General features: G+C 36.6%; 1 protein-coding gene across 1 annotated transcript; it reads right to left on the reverse strand.

Annotated features, from left to right (window-relative positions):
* Window positions 1-1,765: 1,765 nt before the first annotated feature.
* Window positions 1,766-19,946, reverse strand: C4H3orf70 (chromosome 4 C3orf70 homolog). Its single transcript, XM_026688284.2, has 2 exons — window positions 19,602-19,946; window positions 1,766-5,503 (listed from the first exon to the last, which is right to left on the reverse strand). The coding sequence occupies exons 1-2, from the start codon at window positions 19,807-19,809 to the stop codon at window positions 4,947-4,949; spliced, it is 765 nt and encodes a 254-aa protein (XP_026544069.1). The 5' UTR covers window positions 19,810-19,946; the 3' UTR covers window positions 1,766-4,946.
* Between the last annotated feature and the right edge of the window lie 7,383 nt (window positions 19,947-27,329).

A 27,329-nucleotide genomic window follows, 5' to 3' on the forward strand; every position in this document is an offset into this window, starting at 1 on the left:
TAATTAACAGAATAGAGTTATCAGTGCTACTTGATGGGCATATGTTTTCTCTGAGATCAGAAACAGTATATTTCTAATATTTAAGTTGTTGAGAAACAACAGTGAGAATTAATATGCTCATGTTCTGCCTTTAGGCTTCCCAAGAAGCTTCTACACAACATTTATATTAAACAAAAGTTTGAGATCCAACAGTAGAAAATAGTTGTGAATATAATAATATATTACTAGTTCCTTTTATTTTATATGTACCTCTCACAATGGGATGAGGATCTTTCTCCAACTATAATTCACACTGATCTTCAATGTAATAAGCTTTGAGGCCATTTGCACTTTCAGTTCTATGCTATGTACTAGTGTATACTAGTACTATTCTATACATACTGAAACACCATAATAATTTTGATTTTATATGAAGAATAATCTGAGTCCTACATCGAGGATGTGATTCAGAAATTGTGTTGCCATTTAATGTTTGTGGCCCAGACAGTTTCTTACATTTTGTCTTGCTATTCTCTAAAACAGTTTTTAAATAGGTTAAGTGATTTGTTAGTATCCCTAAAAAATAAAAATCTTGCAAAGTATTCATGAAAAAGAGATTATTTCAGCTTTACATCTCCAGAGCGCCCAGATTTAATGAGTTGGGCAGTATACAAACTGAATTAAACAAACTTTTTGGTGAATAAAAACAGGAATATATTTCAAGGCAAATATTAATATTAATCTTTATCTAAAGTGAAGATTCAGTGAAGGAACTCACCTGTCTTGTTTCATTTTAAATAATGTGAGTAGCAGAAAGAAAAGATTCTATTCTCAAGCTTCTCAGGGTCTTTATTAATTATGGGTTTGGATTAGTGACTTTCCATATTTGGCAAATAAATTAAAACTTCCAATACATTGAACCTTCTATAAAAGTTGAACCCTGAAAGATTTTATAAAAATAAATATCGGTAGCAATAGAAGGCTGTTAATCTACAACTATTATCCTTTGGGATTGTAGCAAAGAAATATTTAACATTTCTTAAAGCTTTTAGGCCTTGTTTAGACCATGGATGTGAATTTTGATTAAATACAAAAAATGTAGTTTGTAGTGCCATCTATTTATGATTATAAGAAGCTTCAAGTAAAATCAACTTTATGCCACTATTTTATTCATCCAATTGCAAGAGGTCATTCAAATTCAGTGTACATTATCCTTCTGAATTGCTACACTATATATAAAGCTGACGAAAGACCTGGCAAATATTGCTAGAACATATAAATGTTCCTCAAACTCTCGTTAAAACCTTCCAGATGATCCTGCTCAAATATATATAGTTTTTGTATATGATTTTTAAATTTATTATTAGACTCTTAAGTCTGTAGAGAGAACAGAAATCTTTATGCATTTTTGTTCATCTATTTTGGAAGTAAATAATATTTGGTAGAAGTACAAAATGTCTGGTAGATATTAGAGGAAAGGCAAAGTGGTTGTAGAGTTACCTGTATGAGAACTCAAATAATTACTAATGAAAAATTTTCCTTTCAAAAATTTATAGAACAACTTTATAGACTATGGTGTTAATGAAACAGAGGGGTAACTGAACCTGTAACACAACTCTTGTTTCTCAAGTGATGGTTGCTATGCTATGTCCAATTCAACTTACTTTACATATCAATGCACATTCACATATGATGAAAGATAACATCAAACACACCGTTTCACATTAAGACATGAACATTTGTAGTGCCACAAAACTGTGGAGAAGAAATCCACGTTACTCTATGGTTGTGCAAAAACAATCTTCACATTTATTATTTTGTGAGAAGTTTACATGAAACAATGATGTGCTCTTGAGAGTAGTTTGAGACACAGTATTTACTTGCTGAATCAGCCAACCAAATCCTGCATGGCTTCCACTGAGGAAATCTCCAGAGAAGCCAGGAACAAGACAACTTTGACTGTTGTGCTTAAGATTTTGAAACAGAGTAATTTTAAGAGATTGATATTGTGTGCAGCTATTGCTCCTTAATAGTCTGATCAAGAATACCTCATGTAAGTCTGTACTGATTTTCTCCAACTCTCATTTCTCAGTTCAGAATACATTCATCTAATCTTAGCCCAATTAGATCGTTGTGCCTTCTGCCCTGCAAAAAATATCACAATTCTTCAGTATAATAAACGTAACTAAAAGTGTTCCCTCAAAACCTGACCTGTTTCTGCTCTCAAATGTAATTTCCAATTCCTCTGTAGTCAGCTCTGGGATTCCCAAAAATTCCCAGTTCTTCCTTTTTTAAAAAAACACGAGATAGTCTGTCACAAACTAACCCAGTCAGACAAGCTATATTTTAAATCTTCAGTTCCAAATAATTTGAGTATATAATTGTATTTTATGCAGTTTCTTCTATAAAATCCATAAGAATTCTTAACATCACCTGAGAAAATCTTTAAGAATCCCGAGATAACACTTCTATAGTGAAACAACGTTCTCTTTAAAAATTAGAAGAATGCTGTAATTTTTCAGAACTACTAAGACAGGATTTACCTCTTATGATAGCTAAAGCTGTGTTTCTTCTTTCTTTTGGGGGGAATGGGGACTAGAAATACATTTTAGTATCACTTATCAGAATAAATAGTTTTTTTTACTTCTTAAGGTAATATTTGTATACTTTAAAGTACATATTAATTTTATCATTCATAATACACTGCAATCTAAATATTTTTCTAAAAGTGCCTATGTCTGAGTGTATGTATAAAAATCAGTTATTATGTGTCAGGATTGTATATAAAGAGCAGCATTCAACAACACAGCATAAGATAATCTAATACTGAGAGTTACAACTGTACATATTTATATGTTACCATTCTTAGCTAAACTTAATGGAAATTGAGTTAATTAAACCATTATAAAACAGGGCTGTATTTATTAATAGATGCCCTGGTGTTATAGGAAAAAAAATCAGTTATGTATCACAAAGGCGAATGCAAAAATGTTAGGAGGTAAAACATTTTCATCCACTGGTACATGACTATTTAAGTGTATTTGAAATTCTTACTTTAAAATATTGGGGGGGAAATGCACATTTACAGCTCAAAGGGCCATAATCCTTAAACTGATTAGCAGGGCTCTTCTGATAGGATAACCATATTGTGTAAACTTAAAATGGAGGCACAAATACATCAGGGATATAAAGATCTCTTTCCACTATACACTTTTCACTATTTTATACTGAATAACATAAACAATGATTAAGCAAAGCTAGAAGAAAATAATCAGCTGCTTTTTTTTCAGATTGTTTCTTTAAATCAAAATACTGTATGTCAGAGGCTAAAACTACCATGACACCTTCTTTTCATTTAGCTACACTCAAACCTACTGTGCACAAGTGGATAATTTTTAAACAGATAATAGAATAGACCCAGTACTAAATGTAAATCCCGAGTCATCAAATGTACAGATTAATAAATGGAACTATTAAATTGTATTGCCCTAGGTCTATACTGAAATACTTTCTTAAGTCAGTTCATATACCATTTACCATTTACCATATACCAATTGTTCTTAGCTTGGAAGTGCATTGATTGAATATATCCATAGCAAAAAAGGCTGTGTTAATCTCTCTAAAACAGATACTGCAACATATCCTGATTAGTTTTCCTGATTTTCCTAAACTTCACAAGTTTATGGCTGCCCTTTGCTGGGAGCAGAAGGCTTAACCTCCCACCCCCCCTTTCCCTTTCCTATTTTGTTTTTTGTTTTTGTTGTCTTACGATGGGTAAATACCAAGCCAGGCTATATTTGGCTGATCTAAAAAATAATCCTAATTTTCATTATGAGAATATACACTGAAATTGCAATCTCTGTATAACCTATTGCAGATGAGTAGCTCTTTCGTATATGCTTTGTTTCTATGATAAAATCCAGCTTGTTCTCTGTTTTAATACAGAAAATAATTTAAATATTTAAAGTCAGATTATATATCAGTGGAATGATATATAACGGTCAGTTGGCAGTGTAATAATGTATCCCTTGAAGGATTTTAATTCAAGCCTCTCTGACATGTTCTTATTATAGAAACAGTTTCAGTTATATTGGCTGAGTATTGTGCTTATGCTGGCAATCTCCTGAGTTACTCTGTAGCTGGCAAAAGAGGTTAGTGTATACAGGTCATTTTGAAAGATATACCTAACATCTGAGCTAGTGGGGAGAGCCATGGCTTCTTGTCTCCTACATAAAATAATACACATAGATAAAGAATATTTGCTTATGGATTTAGCTCTGCTCATCAAAGGTATGGCTAACCTCCTATTGATACTCAGCAAATGCACAAAAGGCTAAATCCTTATTCCAAATGAGAAATCCCCAACCAATTGCTTATTTTTAGAGTAGATACTGACTTTCAAAGAGGGTTCTTAATCAGTGGTATGTATAGACCACAGGTTACCTGAAAAGATTGTAGGACGTGGTGTAAGCCACTGATACTCTTAATTTCTAGACTACCATACATAATATAGTAACAGTTATGCAGTCTATGACCATAATAAAATTGAACTGATTCATAATAAGAGAATGCCTGTAAACACACAAATGTCCTTCTTGGGGAAAAGTGTGTGTTTGTATCATGCTGGGATCCAGGTTTTGCTAAAGTAACTAGAGACCAAAGTCTGAAAATCATTCATTTACAAGATAATCTGGCCATTGCAATTTAGCTGTTGTTCATGATGATGAGGTTTAGTCTGTAACTAAAGATGTCAATTCTGGTATCTTTTGAGCTATACAGCAAGGTTCCTGGACATTCATTGATAGAATGAGTATCAAGGAATTAATTCACAGATGGCTAAATATTGTCACTGTGTTCCTTGAGGGATATCAAGTACACTGCAAAAAAGGACCTGTCAAAAATGCCAGTATAAATGTTAGAAAACCAGTGTTATTTTAATATGCCTAACTAGCTCCCAGCTCCAAATTTCACACTGTGGTTTCTATGGTTTCAATTACTTCTAGTTCACACTGTGAAGGTGATAGAAGGGGACACTCATCTGGCTCCCAGCTACTGTCTGGACTATAATCCTCTTCTGAACTTAGCTCTGCTCCTTCTTCTGTGTCTTCGTCACATGACTCTACATAATGAGCCCCAACAGCATTGATCCCAGAATCCTCAGAACTGGAAGGGGATGAGCAATGATCTATTTTTGGTGTGTTATTCTCTCTCAAAATTAAGGCATTGCGTGTGGGGACCTCCTGGGGCTTCAACTTATAGGAGAGAGCAGGAGGTTGCCTCTGCACATAACACATCTTCCCATTGATGCATTTCACACGGTAATTGTCAATAAAGAGGTCTGAAATTGTGCAAAACCGTGGGGAGTCTGGTGGTAATGGGGCTTGGAAGACAGGTGCAAACTTCAAAAAGTGTTCTGTGAGGGAGACAGCTATCTGAATAGTGTTTATGGTTCCTCGAGGCCGAATAGGTATTTCAGTACTTGGAAGTTGTTCTACTGGAGTCATAGGCTGATAAACATATTTACCTGAAAAAAATATGAAAAGAATTATTACAATTAAAATTTACTTTATAGAAATTAATTAGATCATGAAAAAAATGCTATTGAATGCCAGATGCCGAAACAAGCTTATAGGCCTCCTGAAGGCATCTGGCTGGCAGCTCCTTAGCATTTTTCCATACACTTATCATTTGTTTCCTCTCAGTCAAGAAAATAAATATTCTATAAAATAGTAGATTCCCCCTTCCGCCCCCCCTCCCCCTTGACATTCTTTCATTTTAGACAAATTGTTATACAACTAAGCCTTTTGTCAGTGTTTTTTTTTCCCTTTATGCCACCAGTGGTGGTTGTGGCTGCAGTTGTTAACAAGACATTTTAAGACAGGAAATGAAGAGATTTTAAAGCCGTGAAAGCCACTAGTATTCTGATAATTAAGCCAAGTAAGAAGAAAATAGGATTGCATTGACTATGCTGTATAAAAGCATGATCAAGGAAAAGGATATTGAAATAAAAAAGAACCATCAATCAATTGCAAAAGGCAGCTTTACTTGGAACAGCTTACATTCTGGGAGGATTTGCAGAATAAAAGAGAAAGAACTGGAGAAAATCATAGAATACAAATACCTGCAAATAGGATGCCTGTAGCAACAAAGCAAATATAATACTAATTGTAACAGGCACCTCAGATGCAATCCCAAAACATCAGGAACACCACTTAATGCCTTCATCAATTGACAAAATCACCATCAGTTGCAAAAGGCAGCTTTACTCGGAACTGCTTACATCCTGAACATACCTTTAATGCCATCAAACAAAATCTGCCTATCCCTGGTCCTTGGGAAGGGCTCAATACAATCTAAATATCTGGCTGACTGTATAGTGAACACAGAGAGAACTGGGAATGAATAATTTTCTGTTGATATTTCAGGGTTCTCTGTCACCACCAGAGTTGCTCCTTGACTAGCAAGTAATGCCTACCAGGGGAGCAGATTCATAACTTGGAGCTCCTTCTGGCCTCCCAGCCCCTGCTGGAACAGCAGCTACGTAGAAACTGTGGCCAAAGAGGACTATGCCCATGTTTGGTAGTGCATGAGTTGCAACTTGCAACTCTACCTGAGGTAGAAGTGTTTACCTACAGTAACTCATGCTCTTATTATTACCTAGCTGGGCTTCTGTAACATGTTATATTTGGCTCTATCCTTAAAAACTTGTTAGAAATTACAATTGGTCCAAAATGGTCTCACAAGCTTTCTGGCATTGTCAGGAACATATAATATTGATTTTGCAGATCCTTCATTGGTTGTTAATTGGTTTGCAGGTACAATTTAAAGTACTGGTTTTAACTTATACATCCCTTTAAGACTCAGTGCCATCACCTCCTCCAACCAATATTGTCTGAACAATTAAAGCAAAGGGAGGAACACTGTTATTGTTCCCACATTTTTGGGCGGTGTGAGCTATTGCAGTGAAAAGGTACTGCTTTTCCATGGTACTTTGACCCTATGGAACGGCCTCCTGGTTATATTCAGAATAGCCCCCTCCTTGTTGATGTTTCAGAAACTTTAAAAGGCAGAGTTGGTCTTCTCCCGATTTGATCATACCATCTTTACTTTCTGTTTGTATTGTTTGTAGCTTTATGTTTTGACAGTATAGTTTTATTGTGTCTATGTATATTATTACACCATGAATGTTTACTTGAGTTTTACAATCTGTATAAGCAGCTGAGAATCTCTGGATTACAGTTGGAGTAAAAACATGAAAAATAAATGGAGAGTAGGAGTGATAACTTCCAGAATCTGGAAGCAAGAATGATAAACTGTGCAGAGGCAGTAGTAGTAGATAGAGTTATTGCTGATTTTTGTTTCTTTTCAATAGAATCATATACTTCTGCTTATGTATGTAGCCCTTCTTATTATATGTTCTAAAAAAAAAACCTTCAATACCTAGAAGGAAGTAATGCCAGTGCAAGCAACATTATGTAAAGCACAGAAAAGTATAAAGTAGTAGTATTTTAAAATAAAATAATAAAGGGTGATACAATAAAAGGAAAGGGGAAAAATAACAATGTAATTTACACAACCGATTGCTATATTTCTCTATATCTTCAACTTTTTAATGTAATTTTATTAAAATGTTTAAATAAAAAGGTAAAGACTGAAACAAGCAATATAAAGTAAAGAGGAAAAAAGAAAAGAGAAAGAAAAAAGTGCAAGAAAAAAGTTCAAATTAGAAATGAAAGAAGGAATAAGATGCAAAGAAGCGGCTTCTGATGGTTTTCATAAGCAATTATAAATAGAACTCACTCTATAAGGTTACATCAAACCTATACTATTATTTTTATAATCTGTCCTAATCATCAAAACCCTAAATCCCAAAATCATTTTTCTAATTTTATCCAGAAAGTCTGTAAGTGGCTACCAGTCACCAATAAATGTAAATAATAACTTTTCCCCAATCAACAAAATCAATTTATTAATATTAGCAAAATTGTGTCAACATTTCTCTATACCTTCCTATCCTTACAAAGCATCCCTTTTTCCAGCATGTCCAAACATCAATTCATTTACATTTCTTCACTTCTCCTTGAATATGTTATCAACTTCATCCCAACATAACTTTCATTATATTCCTCTTCCTCTGAAACCATTTGGTCTTCCTTCATTAATTTGTTTTAGGGTTTGGTTGTCATTCATTCTGTCTAAATAATTAAATGAACTCATTGCATTTATTTTGCATTGGTCCCTCACTTTTATATCTTCAGACCACATTCAGAAATTATTATTTTATTTTATATGATTTGATTTAACACACACTGCTTAATAACATATTCTTACTGGGTTCATTTTTTTGGTTTCTCCTAACATACAAAAAACATACGTCTACATAAAAATTGGACAAAATCATAATTCTGCTCAACATCTTCCCAGACACACTTAATAAATTGAACCTCCTGTTCCTGAGCTTTTTATATTCACTCATGCTCTCCCCAATCTCTCAGAGCAGTAATCACATTCCTCAATCATCAAATATAAATAGTCTTGACACACATATTAAACAAGATACACAGTTATAAGCAAACCACATCCATATGTCAACTTTTCTTCAATTACAACAGCTATGCTTGTAGTCTTAAAATTAATTGTGTATGGCTTCTTTTTCAATATTTTACTTCTTGGATACACTAACACATTTGCATCATTCTTTTTAGTTCTACTCTTTTTCAATCCTGTTTCCATGTCTAACATACTCCCAGCAGGCATATCCTCACTTCAGTTTCATAATAATTTTTTTACATTTTAACTCTAGTCCCTCTGCTGAAGTATTTAGTTCTTTCATCCACTTCCCAAAGTTTTTTTTTCCATCAAAAATGCTATACTGTATTTTATATGCATCATTCAGTTTTAACAGTCTTTGCTCTCTTTGACTACTGTGCGTTCTTTGTAGCTATTCTTTCTTTTTCTTCCTAGCATTTTGCCACAAGTGCAGGTTTTTTTTCCTTTTCCTGGATCAAAACCAAGTGTCACTGAGCCTCACTCTCTCATGGCCTGAGACAGAACAACTGGTCCAAAGTCACCTTGTTGACTTCCATGCCTAAGGCAGAATTAGAACTCATATTTTCTTCATTTCTTACCTAGTGCCTTAACTGCTAGAACACCACTACTAGTCTTTCTACTCTGCAGTTCTCTCTATATAGAATACACAATGTATTTCTCTTAAACTTAAACATTAAATATTAAACTTTAACATTTTTTTTTTCATATTTCCATTCATTCTGTTGGGTAATATTTTAACAGGTTTTCATACAAGAGTCATAGTTTCTCTTCCTGTTGTCATTCTGCTTTTATCTTTAATTTCTTTCACTTCCTTTTCTTCCACGTCCCTTTTTTCATTCAGTTGTATCCATAACACAGGCAGCATTTCCTGCTGACAGGGCACAATAGCAGTCCGTTTATGCACATTTGGTCGGAATGGCACTGAAATTGTTTCACCCCACAGTTCAATAGAAGGCTCCAATTTTATAATTATTTAAAATAACTGTAATTGTGCACGGTACTTTTTAAATTTTCAGTAGAAAAGCTCCTATCAATAAAAAGAATTGTGTAGGTATTTTATTATTCTCCTTTTAATGGATTTTCTGAAAAGAAAACTGATGGAAGAAGCAGGGGGAAAACTGGGAGGGTTACAGATGGAAAACAACTTTGCCTGAACCAGTGTTAATTTTTGTGAAAAACATAGAGTATTTGTGTAATAAAAATCTTGTGAGGAAGCACCTGTATAATCTAAGCCTACGCAAATAATAGAGCATACCAGCTAGGGAATTCTGGGCACTAAAGTCTACACAACTTAAAAGTTGCCCAGTTTGACAAACACTGATATAAATTGTCCACATAAACGACAATTATCTTTATTCTTTCATGATAAGAGAAAGATGACAATTGACTATCTGTTTACCATCCAACAGATGGCACTACACATTTTATTTCAGATTGGTAAAAGTGCATTCTACACGATCACAGTTCCTTCTTTTTGTTTATAACTGAAAATGCTACCCTTTGCTTTTAGGGAACATTTGACAAACACGTGATATGGAAAAACAGACGTTAAAAACTGTAATATATATAAAACAAAAAAATGTAGCTTAGTGCAGGTACCTAGAAAAACAAAATAAAACTATTCTTGTTTGGTGGCAGGATAATGAAGTGGCTACCAGGCAAGAATCACTGGAAAATAGAAAGACGTCGAAATGCAGGGGTTCATCATCAAGAAGACCTTCTCTCTAGTTGCCAGTGGGATATTCTGATGACCGAGGGCAGCTGGTAGAGTACATTTTGATAATGACCCAATATAAATGCATGCTCATTCTGATATTGTAGAATTTTGTAGAAACTAAGGGTATGTTTTCTGATCTGATAGCAGAAGATGACACTGAGAACATACTGATTCAAAAGTAACTCTAAGAATAGCAGACATATGGCTACAGCTTGTGAAAATCTGGGTTTGTTTATAAACCCCTCCAATAACTAGATAGATAAGCAGAAGTTAATTACTACTATCTGATTATTTAAAGATGGGCAAATATTTACAAGTAATTGGAAAATAAATGCAATTTGGAAGAGTATGCTTTTTTTCTAAAAACAACTTTTTCCCTGAAACACATCCTGCCTTCCACAAGCCTTTTGTAATTTGGCATAAACGGGACTGAATATTGTTCATAGATGAAAACTCTGAGATTCTATGATGTTTAAAAGGATCGATTAGATTATGGTTCCTTATAGAACAGTGTTCTCCTCCCACTTCTGCCCTGCAATGAAAATATTGCTTTCCAACACAAACATGATAAATGCAACTCTGCTTCCTTCTCCATAAACAGATATTTTGTTTTTCTGTGTGGAGATAGCACTTCAATATTGCCCCTCTAGACCCACCGGGGAAAAAGTTAGAAAATAACCCAAAGTAACCTATCAGAGAAAATGAGAATTACTGTTTGTGCCCAGAGCAATTTCCATAATATTGCAGATAACACTTTTGAACACTAAAGTGTACAAGCCTGAATTGGAAAACGGTGGATAATTTAATGTCTCCAAAGGAGACCCTTTACTTTTTGGATTCAAGATAGACAGCAAACAGGGAGGAAAGGGGAGGGGGCTTGTGGGAATGTGAAAATTGGGAAATTGTATTGTTTTGCACATGGACTCCATTTCTGAATAGTGAGACCTTTTAGGGATTCAAGGGTTCACAAGAGGTCTAGTTTCCTTAGAAGGAGTCGCCATAAATATATGATATAGGCTGAGTTAATCAACTGAAGCTTCACAGCATTAGTTGATAAATTCCAGTTTCCCATTAATAATTATGGCGAACTTTTAATGCTATTGGATTTCAAGCATTTAGCACACTCAGCTCCCTGCTGTCTTCTGAGATCCAGTTTCAGAATATGTGAACTTCCTATAAACTTCTATTGCCCATCAAAGCAAGGGAGAAAAGCATAACAGCTCATTTCTATAATTACCTTCTTGGACCACTCTAGTTCTCCTTGAAATGTTTGCAGTTATCAACTAACTTTTGAGGCCCTAAAGCTCTATATAGTCTCCGGTGACATTTTTACATTACCATAATCCCTTGTAAACAAAACATCTAAAATTAATGGCATAGTTTGAAGCAGAAAAAAAAAGATGGACTTAACTTTGATTTAATACAGTTTTTAAAAAAAGACACTTGATATATAGGTGAAATCAATATAGATTATCTCCCTTTATATTATAGAGCCCTGCCCAGTACCCACTTTGTATGACCAAATCCCTCACTCTAAGCCCATACTACCTGTGGCCTTAAATTGTATTACTATAGGTACATGCACTGATTACCTATACAAATCCTAGAAAATAGACAATTTTCTGTATCAGTGGGGTCTGTATGCTATGGTTAGGGCAGGACTCTTAAAATTATATCAATAGTTATTCCCTTTAACATATACATTTAAAAAGTCTCTAATATTTCATTTTCATGTATGCAATACTGAAGAAATTGGAGATAAAACTGATTTCGCCCCAAACATAAGGTCCCATGAAAACATCCTTCGAAGTGTAGCATATCTCTTATAAAATGATGCTTGTTTGCTCTCATACACATGTCATGTAGAGAACAAAAGCATACCTTTTTCTTAACAATATTTTAATTATATGGACATGATCATAGATATAAACTGTTACATTAGTTATTAAGAGACAAGTCCAATTGAATATAGCAGGATTGCTATATAAATCTATGAAGTTTAATATAATGATTCCACTTACAGTGCAATTTTTAACATATCTTTTCAGAATAAAGTCAACTGAGACCTGCTTTGCCAGGCTACATCAATTTAATGTCATGGCATGCTGGATGAAGTCACACAACAGCACAGGCCCAGATACCAGTATGCTGAAACCCAATAATTTGAGCATTAATTGACAAAAATGAAATGCTTTTCTTTTATAATAATAATTATTAATCAGATTATCTCTCAATAAAAGTAAATCCAAGATATAAATATATACATACCCTAAATTAATATATTCCAATATCATACATTTTAACTATCCATACATTACCTTACAATATCTTTGAGGAATCTTCAAATGCATTTGAGTAAAGTAGCAGGGTTGTGATTTCTTATTCCACATTATGGTTTCTAGAGCTATGAATCTGAATAGCAAAAATGCAACATTTATGAAAAAGTAGGGCAAGAAGCTTCCTAAGTGCAACATAAGTGTGAAAAGAATTTCCTTGTTTATTCAATCAAAAAATCCATCTGTTCTGTTACCATGGCCAGTTAGTATTACCAGTACAGAAGGATGATAAGTATTACAACCTTTTTATTTTGCATCATTTGATATTGCCATCTTTGTGGTAAAGGTAAAGTGTTTTAATATGTAACTTGTAAAATAAGACCTTATACATTTGTCTACATTTGAGAAATCATGGATATGTGAAGAATCTTAAGAATCCTTGCAGACATCTTTATTTTCTCAGCAACAGACACATAAAATTAAATCCAAACTAAAATGTTAGATGATCACAAGTGAGATTCTGAAGTAAAAATTAAAGACATTATGTTAATTCACATTTCTATTGTTTTATTTTCTTTAGTCATGTTAATAGTTTCATGTCATGACTGGTTCAAAATATTCACCAAAAAAGGGATAATTTATTAAGAAAATCTTTACATATATTTCAGAAGTGTTTATCTGAATGTAATTTTTCAGTGTATCAAAATAAAAATATTTTCAAATAATAGTAGAGTGAAAAAGTAATTAATATGCCATTTTGTAATACTGAGGCTCATTAACTAGTAGAAGGGAAGGGTTTAAGAAAAATACCATTGAGCCATTATATTATACATTGAATCACTGCATTTTTTTTATACAAGCATTTCAATCTGGGTAGCAGAAGTGAATACCATCAAGTGAATAATGAACTGATGTGTGGTGAGAATGGTCCCTGCAAGTCTTAAAATGCATTCATTCTTGAAACAGACCAGATAGCCTTTAAAATATTTCCTGAACTCAATTTTATACATGTGAAAAATGCTTTCTGAATTCACAGTTGCTAAATATCTTTGCAAAGTAGGTTCTTTAATGGTAACCTTAATATGATTATAAAATCATAATAACATCCCCCAAACTTAGAAATATATTAAAGTGTCTCTCTGTGTGTATATGTTTATTGGTGTGTGTGTGTGCGCGCATGCCTGTACATGTACTGTATATATGCATGGATAGATGAGAGAGAGAGAGAAAAATAAATAAATGCCTTAACAAAATAACAGCTATACATGATTGTATAATTGTATTTGTTTTACAATTAAACAAAGTAATGTCTAATACGAAATTCTTGAGTTGCATAAAGTTGAATATGCTAAAAGGCTGCTTTTTACTAATGGATTGATAAAAGATAATACTTGAAAAAGTTAGTACAGGAAATGTATTGGTTTTTTGCATACCACTGTGTTCATTTACCAAAAAAAAAAAACAACCCTGGTTCTTACTTGGAGAAAAACCTATTATCAAACTCTAAAGTAAAAATCAATGCATTATGTAAAATTAATCCTCCTCTATGGAAAAATGAAATGGAGGTTTGATTTTAATCCTTGATTTTGTTCCACATCTGTTCATACTTGCCACTTGTACAACCCCACTTCCTTTTCCTTCATCATAAATGTAAACAGAAGTACAGAATAGCATAAGCAGGTGTGAGCTGTGAAAAAGATATTCACTTGATCAGTTAAATTCTAATTAATTCCTAACAGTTTCCACATTCAACTTGCTTCCAATTTATAACTACTATATGTTCAAGAATCTGCTCAGCAATATCATGGAATAGCTTAATGAATTTACAATATTATTATTAGTCAAGTGTGTAAATTATTGGATGGAAACATTGCTATGAATTACCTTCCAAAATTATATCAAACTATTGCCAAAAATATTTCTGCATTGCATTAATAAGATAACATATCTGTGTTACCTTATTAATGCAATTAATTGCATTTTTCATTGTTTCAACCAAACATATACTTTTATGAGAGCTAGTGTGGTGTAGTGGTTGTTTGTCTTTGACCAAGCCACTCCCTCACCACTTAGTCTATCTCACAGAGTAGTTTTTGTGAGGGAAAAGTAGAGGAGGGTATGCTATGTCCTTCAAGAAAAAGGGTGGGATATCAATCTAACATATCAAATCAGATTTTAATAACATATATAAATTAAGAATCTACCAGTTAGAAATACCTTGCACTGGTTGGAAATTCTCAGCAGAAAAAGATTTTTGGTAGCTGAAATAATAATTATTTGCTCTTTTAAAAAATTGTTAGACAATATTATGTTCTTTCTAAGATTCGCTCAAATAAGAGCTTTCTTTCTTTAATAGCATGAATTGAAAAAGTGCAATACACAGACAAAGATGTGTTTCAAAATTGTCAGGTGATTATTAATATTTCAAAAATTACCTTACACAGCTATTTCTAATAGCCTAAATACTATAACAAAACTGAGTAGATCCGAACAGAATGAAGCATAACATATTTTTGGGGCAATCTTTCCTAACTTGCTATAATAGATAGAACTTCTATAAGGAAAATATCACTGAAAAATACACAGAAAGTATAATCTGACACATTTGGAGAATAAAGGCCACTCTGAGAGATAAAAAAAATATATGTAATACTGTAACAAAATCAAAAAGTTTTGAAGTTCCCTCTGCAATAGAGAACATTCATTATGGGAAACCCATTACATCCAGTGAATTGTAGTACTACAAGGCAAAAAATAAAATATAAGCCTGCAAACATTTGGGGCCATACTAAAACATGCAAAGATTATTGGTTATCTCAGATTCTGGAGACCAAAAATATATCAGAAATATCCTAAAGTGTATTCCTAGCATAAACCTCATAATCCAAGAACGGTAATCACTGGTCTTCCAAACCTTCATAAACAGCACCCCCCAGCAGCCCTTCAAGATTAAGGATGCTGCGAAATGCATTTTATTGGCATCTAGAGAGTTACACATTTCCTACTCTGCTACAACTCAGTAGTAAGTTTGAGCTTTTAGATTAACTACCTATATTGTTTCATGGGCTACAGACTGTGAATCAGGTGCATTGGTTTTTTTTATTGTATTTGGCTTTTATTGTCGTGAGCCATTACAAGATGGGCAATCAAAAAGTATTTTAAACAAATATTTACAACATAGGATTTCCGTATAAGAAATGTTCCATACCCAAAAAAATCAGGAAACATCACTGTGTCAGAAATGCTGCACATAAATAGTAGAATTACAGTATAGCATCTTCATGTTTATAAACCACACTTATTAATAAACCTGGGAGATTAATTAGCAAAATGAGATAAAAGCTTTATTTCCATCTGTCTTTCAGTTTAACTCCAACCATCAACTTCTGTTCTATGATTTATTCAAATATTAAAAAGTTCTAATTCTAGTTTGGTTTCAGTTACATTTCTAATTATAATAAATTAAAATTGAGAGATCCCTTCAAATAATATGAAATTGGTCCCAAATCAACTCTTAGTTGATAGCAAATATCTCTCTGCTCAGCATACCATGGGTCCAGATGGATTATATTGCCAGGCTATAGGCATGCCGAGGCCATATAATATGAAGCTAACATGCAATTTTCTAAAAAAAAAAAGACCTGAAAAATTTTATGGAGCCCTAAAGGCAATATATATTAAAATTGTAAAATTAGTCAGGCATAGCTTTGTCCCCCCCAAAAAAAGTAAAGTAAAAATGTTCCTTTGCTATACCTTGAAAACTTTCCAAAACTAATGCCCAATTAACTCCAAGCAGAAAAATTAATTGTAATTGAATAAATGCATACATATATTCTCATTATCTATTACCCACATCTGGAAATTGTAAATAATTTCTTGACTAAAAATATATTTAATTATGCAATATTCCTGAGGGGACTGTGTTTACTTGCTAAACCCATGAGAAGATTTTATAACTATTTGCATCTGTTTTTCTCAAGAGGTAAAAAGAAGAATCAGAAATCTAAGGAAGACTTTGTGGTACTTCAAAGTCTTCCTTGGATTTCTGAACATTTTCATCTCCTAAGGGAACCTTCACATATAAGATTTAAAAAAAAAAACTCCAACCAACCAAACCCAAAGTTTTAATTGAATATCATTATTATCATCATCTATCATTTTCCCCTGAAGTTCCTAGAAAGTGTTGCCTTCGTATAACCCTCTAAGAAGACATTTGCATTCCTTGCTGTTTTTGACCTATAGTTACAGCTGTGCTTAAGCCCTGTTTCTTCCCCAGGGAGGGATGCAAAACATGACATATCATTCTATACATCTATTTTTGCCTCTTCACTGGCAAACCCTCTCTCAAGGCTCTGTCCTTACAAAAATATGTGAACAGACACATGGAATCTATCCCAGAAATAAGAGAACATGTTCCAATTCAAAACTGAATAACATTATTGCTTCATTTAGTTCAAAGTCTTTACAATTCCTGGTAATTGTGCTTGTGTTTGGGGCAGGCCTATTTTCTAGCTCTTCCAAGAAATGAGAGGGGCATAATCTGGACCACTATAGATACCATTTTGCCTCTCTGTGTGTTTGATAAAAATCAACCCTAACTTAATGGCACATAATCAGTTGGCCTCATTGGAGTATAGTACTACCAAAAGCAAAAAGCCAAATCTGACATAATTTTTGTTGTGAATTCCACTTGGATATATATTGTAAAAGAAAACCTGAGATGTTTTTAGTGAGTAGATGCAGGAGGCCTGTGCAGAAATTCTAAGTTCAGTCATACATGGGATCCCTTGTACTGAATGCTTTCACACAGCCTTGCCTTACAGAAACACAATTTGGATTTTAGAAGATGCCCATCCTGCTGTGACTATAGTGCTTGAAAGTGGAGCAAATAAACTCAGCCCTTTGATCAGAAGCATTAAAGCAGCAAATTCAGATAGGTTTGATTGCTTGATAGCCTGCAAATAAAAACATTATCTTGAGCAATCAGTGAACACTACTATGGATTACATAATTCATTCTTTGAAGAAAACTGGTCTGCTCAGAGTTTAATGCTGAACATAGTACCAGAAAGGAAGATAACATATAATTCAAGAATAGTAATCAATAGGATACTTCTGCAATCAAGACACAGGGAAGATGTCAAATTTCATCCTGCCCTTACTCATCATCTCAGAAGAATTGTATGTTTTATTGCCATTTGCTAGCATATCGATGCACTACTAGAAAAGAAAAACTGATGAAAACACGAGAACACCAAAACAAGTAGAAATTCAGATTTGGACAGGTGCAATGAACTGATAATTGTATACTTTCTTTTGAGCTAGGCAGCTTTCAGACTGAGGCAAAATAACTTCTAATTTACAAATGAAAAATACTTTAAAAAACAGAAAACAAAATAATGTGCGCATTATTATAATTTGCACAAGTCCTAGAATTTGAGTCTAGCAGATGATGCTGTGCCTATGAATGGGGAGAAAACCTTTGGAGCTTTGAATGAGAACAATGGCATCCTTACAGAGAAAACATAAAGTGCTATTTATCTGCTGCAACAAGCCCCATGCTCCGACTTCCAGTTTTCTGGCTCTGGGCAATGAAGTGGCTACAGCAAGCTGCTGACATTTGGTTTGTGACTAGCTCCAGACAGATAACATTACTTCTGTTTATTGCCATTTCCCCTGCAGATAAAAGTGGGGAATAAGTTATATGTTTACATTTTGTAACTCCCCCCCCTTGGTGTCCCATCTTTTACTCTAGTCTAGATGATCATAAACCATTAAGGAGCTATCAGCCAATTAGAAAATTTAATCTCGACACAAAGAAAAGATGAGCCAACAACCTTCTTTATTTACATTCAAACTAAGGGAATGGGGGAAAACAGTAACTCGAAAACTAGAGAGCTAGTATTAAGCATAAAACCATTCTATGACAACCTCAGACCAATTCTTCAAGCTATATATCAAATTACATATGCAGCCACAGAAGAGATGTGAATGGCCTTTATCTTATAATCCAACATCAAGCTTCCCTTACTATTATTTACATTATTCTATGCAAACTACAACAATTGGCTCGAGGTTTAGAGTGCTGCAATTCCCACCATCCCTCAACGTTGATTAATACTGATTGGGGCTACATCAGGAGGGCCGCATGTGTTCTCTAAATAAAGAAAAGAGTGAATGGGGAAAAGCCAAGAGGTTTTACTGCCCTTGGTGCTGAAGGGGGACTCTACTTGTCTAATACAGGAATTTATGACTTCAGCAGTTATAGTATAGTGTAAAAAAAAAAAAGAGTTAAGCTGCTTCTGATAGCTATGGGTGGCTTAACTAAGTGGTTTGCTACCTTTCATTGCCCCCCCCCCACCAATCAAGATCTAGCGAAAAGGTAAACGGTGAAGAGGAGGAATGTATTCCTTATGTAGCGGGTGCGTCTTCCCCGCTACGACGCTGCGCGACGATCGGGGCCCCGGGATGCCCGCAGCACTCAGCCGATCGCGCGGCGCGATTGGCGCGATCGGCGCTGAGCCCTCCCCAGCTACACTTAGACATTTTACCTACCTACCTCCCCACCCACCCAACCCCAACACACCGCAGATCCAGTCCACTCCTTCCTTAGCTTGTCTTCGTCAAAAGCCCTGAGGAGAACGCTCTTTCCCGGGAGAACACAGAAACCCATCTGGGCTCCTGAGGCCACTGTGCTATCTGTCACGCCTGATCCCTCGTCAAATCTTCCCTCCGGGCATCAGGGCTTCGAGACGAGGGGGACAGAAAGCAGGCAAGAGCCCAGCTTCCCCTCGAAGCGGTGTGAGGAAAAGCCCCAATCCGAAACCCACCAAAGGGTTTCGGTTCTCCCCCTCAGGACTACCGAGGGGGGTTAGCCGAGCTCTCCCCTTTCCCCAAGGCTCCACACATCTCCGCCCGCCGCCTCGCCACGGATCAGCCAGGGGGTTCCCTACAACAGCGCGGAACATCTTGCAGGGCACAGCGGCTTGCGGGGACCCGCCAAATCCCTCCTTCTCCCGGTTTGCTTTCTCCCGTCCCATCCGCCGCGCCCATCCCAGCCCCCTCGCCCTCGGTACTCACAATGGCACCAGCCCAGATGGCAGCACCAGTGCAGACGGAAGCAGCGGCCGTGACTGTGTGTGGCGCACAGCGACAGCCCATCGCAAGGCTGAAAGTCGGGTCTTCCAGCGCAGCTGCGGGCCAGCGCTTGAGCCTCGTCCAGTTTCTCGCTTTTCCCGACCAGAAGAGAAGCGGCAGCGACGCTGGCCGCCGCCCCGACCCCGCTCATAGTGGTGCTGCCGCCGCCGCCGCCTTCCCCTTACTTGCAGCCCGCTCTGAGCTCACGCCTTGTCGCCGAGTCACTCCCGCTTGTGCGCACACAAAGCGCAGCGGGTCGAGAAGCAGCGCTTCTTCTTGCCAGGGGAAACAAACGCCACGGGCTAGCCCGGCCCCGCCTGGAGCCACCTTGGCCAGCCGCCCAGCTCCGCCTCAGCCCCGGCCCCGGCCCCAGCCCGCCCCCTCCAGCTAGCGACGGGGCGGGGAAAACGAGGGAGGGGAAGTCAGCCGTGGGGACTCCGCTGAAGTGCTCGTGAGCGGCGGGAGGAGGAAGGTTGGGGGAGGATGAGGAGAGCTGAGGAATCCTCCCCGGGAGATTAAAACCGGTCGGCGTTCCCCGCCCTTCCTCCCTCCCTCAGTCTGGAGAGAGCGCTTACAGACGGCGCCTGTGGGCGAGGCGAAAGGAGGGACAGATCGCAGCCAGTCAAAGGACCGGGGGGACTTTCCTCTCCAGCGAACGGTCACTAGGGCGCCTCGCTCCCAAGTTCACGCGGACCTCTCTTGGAAACCGTAGGCATCGCCCACTATTCACGTAACCCCAGGCCTGGATGAATCCTTCGGGATTTTAATATATTGTGACCAGTTGTTTCTCTTTTAATACACCCGCCGGGCACAGAGCTGCCGTCCGACGTTTGCTTCCCCCCCTCCCCCTTTCCAATTTGCATCCATCTCCCCACCTCGGTGTCTGGACCAAGCAGGATAGCTCAGTAGACTGCCCTCGGATGTAAATACCTTCCTGTAGCCTTGCAAGAAATAAGGATAAATAATATATTTGCATGGTTTTTTTCTAAAAAAAAATTGATTTCATAAATGTGCCATTAGTGTTTAGGAATAAAACCATTTCTATTTGGCCAGTTGATATGTCTTCCTCTTTGAACTGGTGGCATGGAGTGCACTGGAGCAGAAAACCAGAGGTTATATGGAAATAGATAAATGCCATTACATAAAGCTCCCTTAGTATATTATTCTCTATGACCTGATTCACCAGCACTTAAGCATCAGACTTCACTGGTGAGATGATGCTCGCTTGCTCCAGATGTTTTGTGTAGAAACCATTTCTGTACCATGAAGCTTTTCATAGCTATCTTTCTTTAGCTAAATTGGTTTTCATTAATGACTAACAGCCAAGATAAAACAATAAAAGTAAACATAATTTTACATGCTTTAATTTAATTTACACAGACTGCAGATGAGAGATTAAAAGAATTCATATTACACACTTATGGTAATCCTGGTGCTGAAAGGGATCTGGGAGGTCTTCTAGTCCAGTGGTCGCCAACCGGTGGGCCACGGCCCACTGGTGGGCTGTGAGAAAATTTTGGTGGGCCACAGAGAAATCTCACCCCCAGAGCACTCCCTCCAAAGCAATTAATCCAGGCTGCACAGAAACACAAGGCTGCATAGCCCACATGGCCTGCAGGAACCCTCCCCGCCCACTCAGTCCTTATCCGGAAAACTTGTCTGCTAAATTGCTCTTTTTCCTTTTTCTGACCATCAGCTGTTCTGCTGTGCGGGGAGATTTAGATTAGCTAGGAAGCAGGAAATGGTTGGATTTCTTGCTTTCTAGCCAGTCTTTAGATCTCCAGCTCTGCTTTTAAGCACAGCCGAACCTCCCTTAGGACTGAAGGTTCTATTATTCAGTGCAGACTCACAGCAAATTTGAGAGACTGAGCTAGCCGATGGCAGATAGATAGATCACTGAATGATTCTGTGAGCAACTCAATCTGCCTGCTTTGCCTGATTTTGGGTAAAAGTTGCTCTTTTTTATAAAAAATTCAATATTTATATATTTATATTTACATACAAGCCATGCCCAGCCAGTCACATGACCACCAAGCCACACTCACAAATTAGGCCACACCCACAGAACCAGTTAGTGGTCCCTGGGATTTAAAATTATGAGTTTGGTGGTCCCTGAGGTCCAAAAGCTTGGCGACTCCTGTTCTAGTCCACTCCTTGCCCAAGCCAGGCCTCCTTATACCATCCCAGACAAATGGTTGTCCAATCTTTTCTTGAAAACCTCCAGCAACGGAGTAGCACCCATGAATCAGGGAGGCAAGCAGTTTCATCAATTAATCATTTTCATTGGTAGGAAATTCCTTTTTATTTATAGGTTGGATCTCCCTCTGATGAACTTCCACCCATTATTTCTTGTCTTACTCTCAAGTGCTATGGAGAAAATAAATCAACCCTCTCTTCCCTGTGACAGCGCTTCAACTCTTGGAAGAGGGCTATCAGGTCTCCCCTAAGCTTTCTCTTCTCTGCCCTCAGCATCTTTTTTTGGTTCATGGTGACCAGAATTGCTCACAGTATTCCACGTGTGATCTCACTGCGCACATAGATATTATTTTCCGTGATCTTGATGCAATTTAAAAAGGTTCTTCTGAGATGATGGGGCATAGAGAGACTTCATAGATAAGGATTACTATGCATAGGTCTTTCCTCACTTGCTGTGTCCATTGTAGTTTTCCAGAAAAATACTTGTTTCTTAGGAGAAAAAGAAAAGGATGCATGCCATTAATGGACTTTCACATAATCAGCATCCTCAAAATGTTATTTTCACCACAAACAAAACCAATCCTTTTTGCCCCTTCCAAAATATTTTTATCAATTTCCATTAAAATCACCTTGCATTTTCTCTGCTTTTTTAATTCCTTCTTCTACTTGGCTATATTCTTCACAACTATTGTTTTTCTGTATTACAACTTTTCCTCATTCCCTGCATTTAGCAGCAAGCAGTCTTTCATCATTCCACCATTTCCCAGTGGCATAACTCCCTGTACTTCTGTCACATGATTTTTCAGTCTCTTCCAAGCAATTTCCATCATATTTCCTTATGTCAACTCTTCCTTCATTCCCCTGGGAGATTAATCTATCATCTAATCCTTTGTCACATAGGATGCATACCTTTTCTTTCTTCAGATATTCTATTTTCATTTTTTCCCCAAACTCATTTTTTTAGAAAGACCATTCTTAACATTGCCAAAAAATGATGTTTGACATTCAGAAACATAACACTTTTGCATATTGCACTAATTTATTCTGTATTTCATGATGAATCCTGATATTAATTATGCTTTTAGATTGATATTCATTCTCTTGCCTTGGGTAAACAATCGATTTATGACTCGAGTATGTATGAAAATCCCATTTTTTAATTTCTGAATGGCCCAACACTTTTTCTGTATTCTCTGACCTACCCATCCATTCATGTTCATCTTGCAGAGTAACATTTCCCCTTAATTTTAGTCATTCAGAATATTGCATAATATCTCCCCAAAATCATACTAGATGTCTGCCATTATTACTATTCAGTGGATCATAACAGGCAACTATCATCAACAAAGGAACTCCAACTTTTATGTACATCCACTACAATAGAAGTCATACTTAATGACATACATTTTAGTTGTTACAATTACCTTCATTTGTACTACACCAGACCAGACCAACTTTTGATCTTGTTTTCTATGTATCCTGTATGACCAGATGAATTTATATGCTCTTGGTTCCAATGATTAAACAATATCATCTAGCAAGACGAGGAAGTATGCTTTCTCTATCGGTGCCACTGCCCTGTGGAATAATATCCCCAAGAGATCCAAATGTCCATTATCATTTGTGCTTTTAAACAAATCTTGAAAAGCTGGCCTTTTCCTCATGGCATGGTCAAAGGTAGTTGATGGAACCCTTTTGGTTCAGGAAAAGTTTTCATTGTTCCCTTTTGATACTGATCTTCCTTTTTTTAATTGTTAAGATGCCCAGAACCATTACGGAGTCAGGTGATTCTAAAAATATGCTGTATCAACAAATAATTCAGATCTTTTACATCTTTCCTTTCCTATCTCTTCTCCCCTTCCATTCTCTTTCCCCTCTCCACTTCACCTCACCATATGCTTGACACCTTTGGGACAAATGGTCCTGACCATAATCTTTTTCATGCAATCAGGACTTTTATCTAATATTTCAATAAAATGGAAGAATACACTTCTTAATTTCAGCCATAGCTGCACCATATGTTACATTCCCTGAAAACACTAGTTAGTATCAGATAACCTTTTTTCCCAGGGAGCTGCCAGCTTTTACTTGGATAGGAAGTAAAAATTAATGAAGTTCTGTACTATATTGATCTATCCAATCAATTGTATCCAGAAGGCTTCTCAGATGTCCAAGCAACAGAGTAGGGTCATGCCCTTAGGCCTCGTTCTTATAACACATATAGTACATATGTAATAGGTACAGCAAATAGGGATTAATTGACCTAAGTAATTAATTCACAGGGGCTTAAATTTAACTCCAAACTCAATCAGTCATGGCCAGGATTAAGTTAACTTCACTCAATCAAGTAATCTAGAATGGCTGACAATCAAATTCCTCAATTCCATGACAATTCGCTGCTAAGGTCCTGCAGTTTAGAATGTCTTAAACATTGATTAGCTGCAGTGGGCAAGCCAGACCTACTGTTGCCTACCTGCCAAATGAGAAAGGAAACGATGATGTAATCAAACCTTGCAAATACTTTCCTAGTCAAGAACACATATTATACTGGCTCTTCATGGAGAAAGATTGTGATTTGATACTCTTAAAATGGAGGATTTTGACCCTGTTCATAGGACCACACTATAAAAACTAGTAATAAGTGTGTCTGGTTAAAATGTAGTAAGAGCGAGCCTTGGAATTGGGTTTTGTATAGGTATTTCTCTCATCAATAATAATTTCTGTGAGAAACAGATGGTATTTTTGGGGGTGGGCGGAGGAATAAACAGTTATCACATCATTTGGGTCTGGGTGTATGTATTTACAGTAAATGTTTTTGTAGTCCCAAATAACCTTTGTAACTAGACAAAGTGATCTTGAACAAAAATATTCTTGAAACAAAACCATTATTAGAAATTGCCAAGTATTTATCACCACACTGTTTATATAGATAATCTCCATTGGTACAGCAAGCATGTGTCAGAAGCATCTGTGGCAGGGTTTAAACTGAGTTGATATCCTCATTTTTGGGGGAATAGGCTATATACTTAGTAAATAAGTTATAAAGGATTGTGAATTCAGACACTGATTTTATGCCTTAGCTACTTCAAAAGCAGAGTACAAGGAAGTATTTCGAGCTGCAAGTGATCTCATTATCTTCTGCCAGACTATGGTGCAGATAATACATTGGACAACCTTCTCTGGGAATAACTGGGGAGGGGCATATGTCTGTTAACCGATTCAGTATGTGTGTCAGACAAAGCTAATAGTAAATCACAGTATGAACAGAAACACCTTCAGTCATTCTGTCAGCCTTGCAGGATAAACCAGATAGGAATCACAACAGATGCGCTAATTCTACTTTATTGTAAAGCTACATTGACAGAATCTTGCAAGTCTGAAGGTACAGTTCTCCTCCCCCTCCCCCCAACTCCTTTACAGTCAGAGAAACCAGGAAGGTTTCTGTGGAGCCTCTTGTCCTTGCTCTGTCTCTTTATCTGTTATTGAAGGGGGGAAGCATTCCAGCAGAGTAGGGAAAAAAGGCACATGTCTGTAAGAAAATCAAAGGTGGCAATTCAACTGGACAGCAGCACTTAAACCACCAAAAGGTAGTATCATTTTGATTTTCTTTGTTTGGAAAATAAAAGGGTAGCCTATATGCCAACCAATAGAAGATGCTATTTGTACCTACCTTCAAGAAATCACCAGGGTATTCCCACTGGGACAAACTGCTTGTAAGGGTCAGCGCCTGAGATGGTTTCAGGCTTTCAGCTGACATAAAACTTTGCAACTCATGCCCTATAGCATGATACGTTAAAAAGGGCCTAACAAAAGGAGCATGTTGGAGGATATATGTATCACTATAGTAGAACATTTTATATCCTGGACACAAACAGAGCTTTTGTTATGACTTAGGACATTTGTACATTAACTCAGTCATTGATCTGAAGAAGACAGAGAATATAAGGGGTTAGACTCCAGGGATATGGATTTGAAGTAGCTTTAGTAGGACTGGAAAAGACATCAGAAGTCCAACAACTATAGGATAGAAAATAGTGGAGGATAAAACATTACCATTTCCAGCCTTGGGAGGGCTTCTAAAATTTCAAGAAATTCACTGAGAAAACATGCTACTAACAAAACATATCACTGGGTACTTGTTTTCTGATTACTGTAATCCATAGTGGGAAAAATAATAGTTTAAGAAATCATTTTTTCTAGTCCAGTCTGAAAGTACAGGGACCTCTTAAAGGTTGAATTTCAATATCCTGGAAAGATAATGAGAACCAAAAGGTAATGAAAAAATATCTTTCACAAATTAGTTTGAACTAAAAATGTACACTGGGAGATGAAAGGTTGATTTTGTTCCAAGATTTTAACAGATTAATATTAGTTCATAAACATGTGCATACATATGATAATACTGGTAATAATAAACCCATGAATAGAGTTAGGCATTTCTAAATTGTGTAGTATGGGATATTATTACTTATTTATTCAATGCATACCACATTTTTATCATTTTCACCATGATACTCAGAAGTGTAGAAGTGGTCTCAACCATCCATGTAGAAGCTGTGAGGTAAGTTAGAAAAAGAGCTCACTCAATAAATTTGGGGCTATATTTTAACTCAGCCTTCCCATACCTGGTAGCTACAACTCCAATCACTATCAGTAACCGATGAATGTAGTCCATCTCATTTGATGGTGTAATCGTCTGGCTGAAGAAGGCTATTCTAATCACTAATCTCATGCTGCTTCAACAAATTAGATTTCTCATGTGCCAGTGGACTCAGATCATTCTTTATATCTTTGTGTCAGCAGAGAAATATGTCAGTGTAAATATTACCATGTTCACAGTCTAGTTTCAGCAATGAGGCCAGTAGTATTGCATCCTCTACACAATTTAATGCAGTTTAAGGTAGTAATTAATGGATTCTCAAGCATCCTTATCCCACCCAGCCTCCATTTCTTTTGGGGATAAGCAAAACTAATTAGTTCAATTTTTCATTATAAAATATAGTGGGGAAATTTGGGATATTCAGGATGTGATCCAATTCTTTTTCTTTTTTGCAGTAAGACTGTATCCTAGGAGATAGATAATCTTTTGTTTAAAACAAAAAAACCAAAAGCAACCTGTCAATCAGGACAAAGTAGTCTTAACTGTTCCTTCCTGCTTGTTCCTCTCATACGCCACACTAACCATTAACCAGATTACTGATTAATCTCCTGCGATTATTGATCTTGGAAATTGATGTCCTATGGTTTAAGAAAAGGGAAAAAAAATCCAGGCCAACAAGTCCACTCTGTGCAAGCTATACAGCCTTTCTTGCAGCCCAAGACCAAATGAAGGAATAAGGCAGTGACCAAATGGGGAAGGGCATGTGCAGTCAATAGGAAATGGGATTATTCCTGACTCTGATGCAATTGCCAGCCTCATTACTGAAGCATTGCATTGTTTATAAAGCAAAAACCCACATCAGGGGAAAAAAAGGA

Source organism: Notechis scutatus, chromosome 4, assembly GCF_049901735.1.
Source record: "Notechis scutatus isolate UNSWTSFEM ecotype Mainland chromosome 4, rNotScu1.2, whole genome shotgun sequence".
NCBI lineage: Eukaryota > Metazoa > Chordata > Lepidosauria > Squamata > Elapidae > Notechis > Notechis scutatus.

Excerpts from the sequence above, each read along its gene's own strand:
- C4H3orf70 (XM_026688284.2), bottom strand. The coding sequence starts at position 19,809 with ATGAGCGGGGTCGGGGCGGCGGCCAGCGTCGCTGCCGCTTCTCTTCTG. Across the intron at positions 5,504-19,601 it reads CCATCTGGGCTGGTGCCATT|GTAAATATGTTTATCAGCCT; the intron begins GTGAGTACCGAG and ends TATTTTTTTCAG.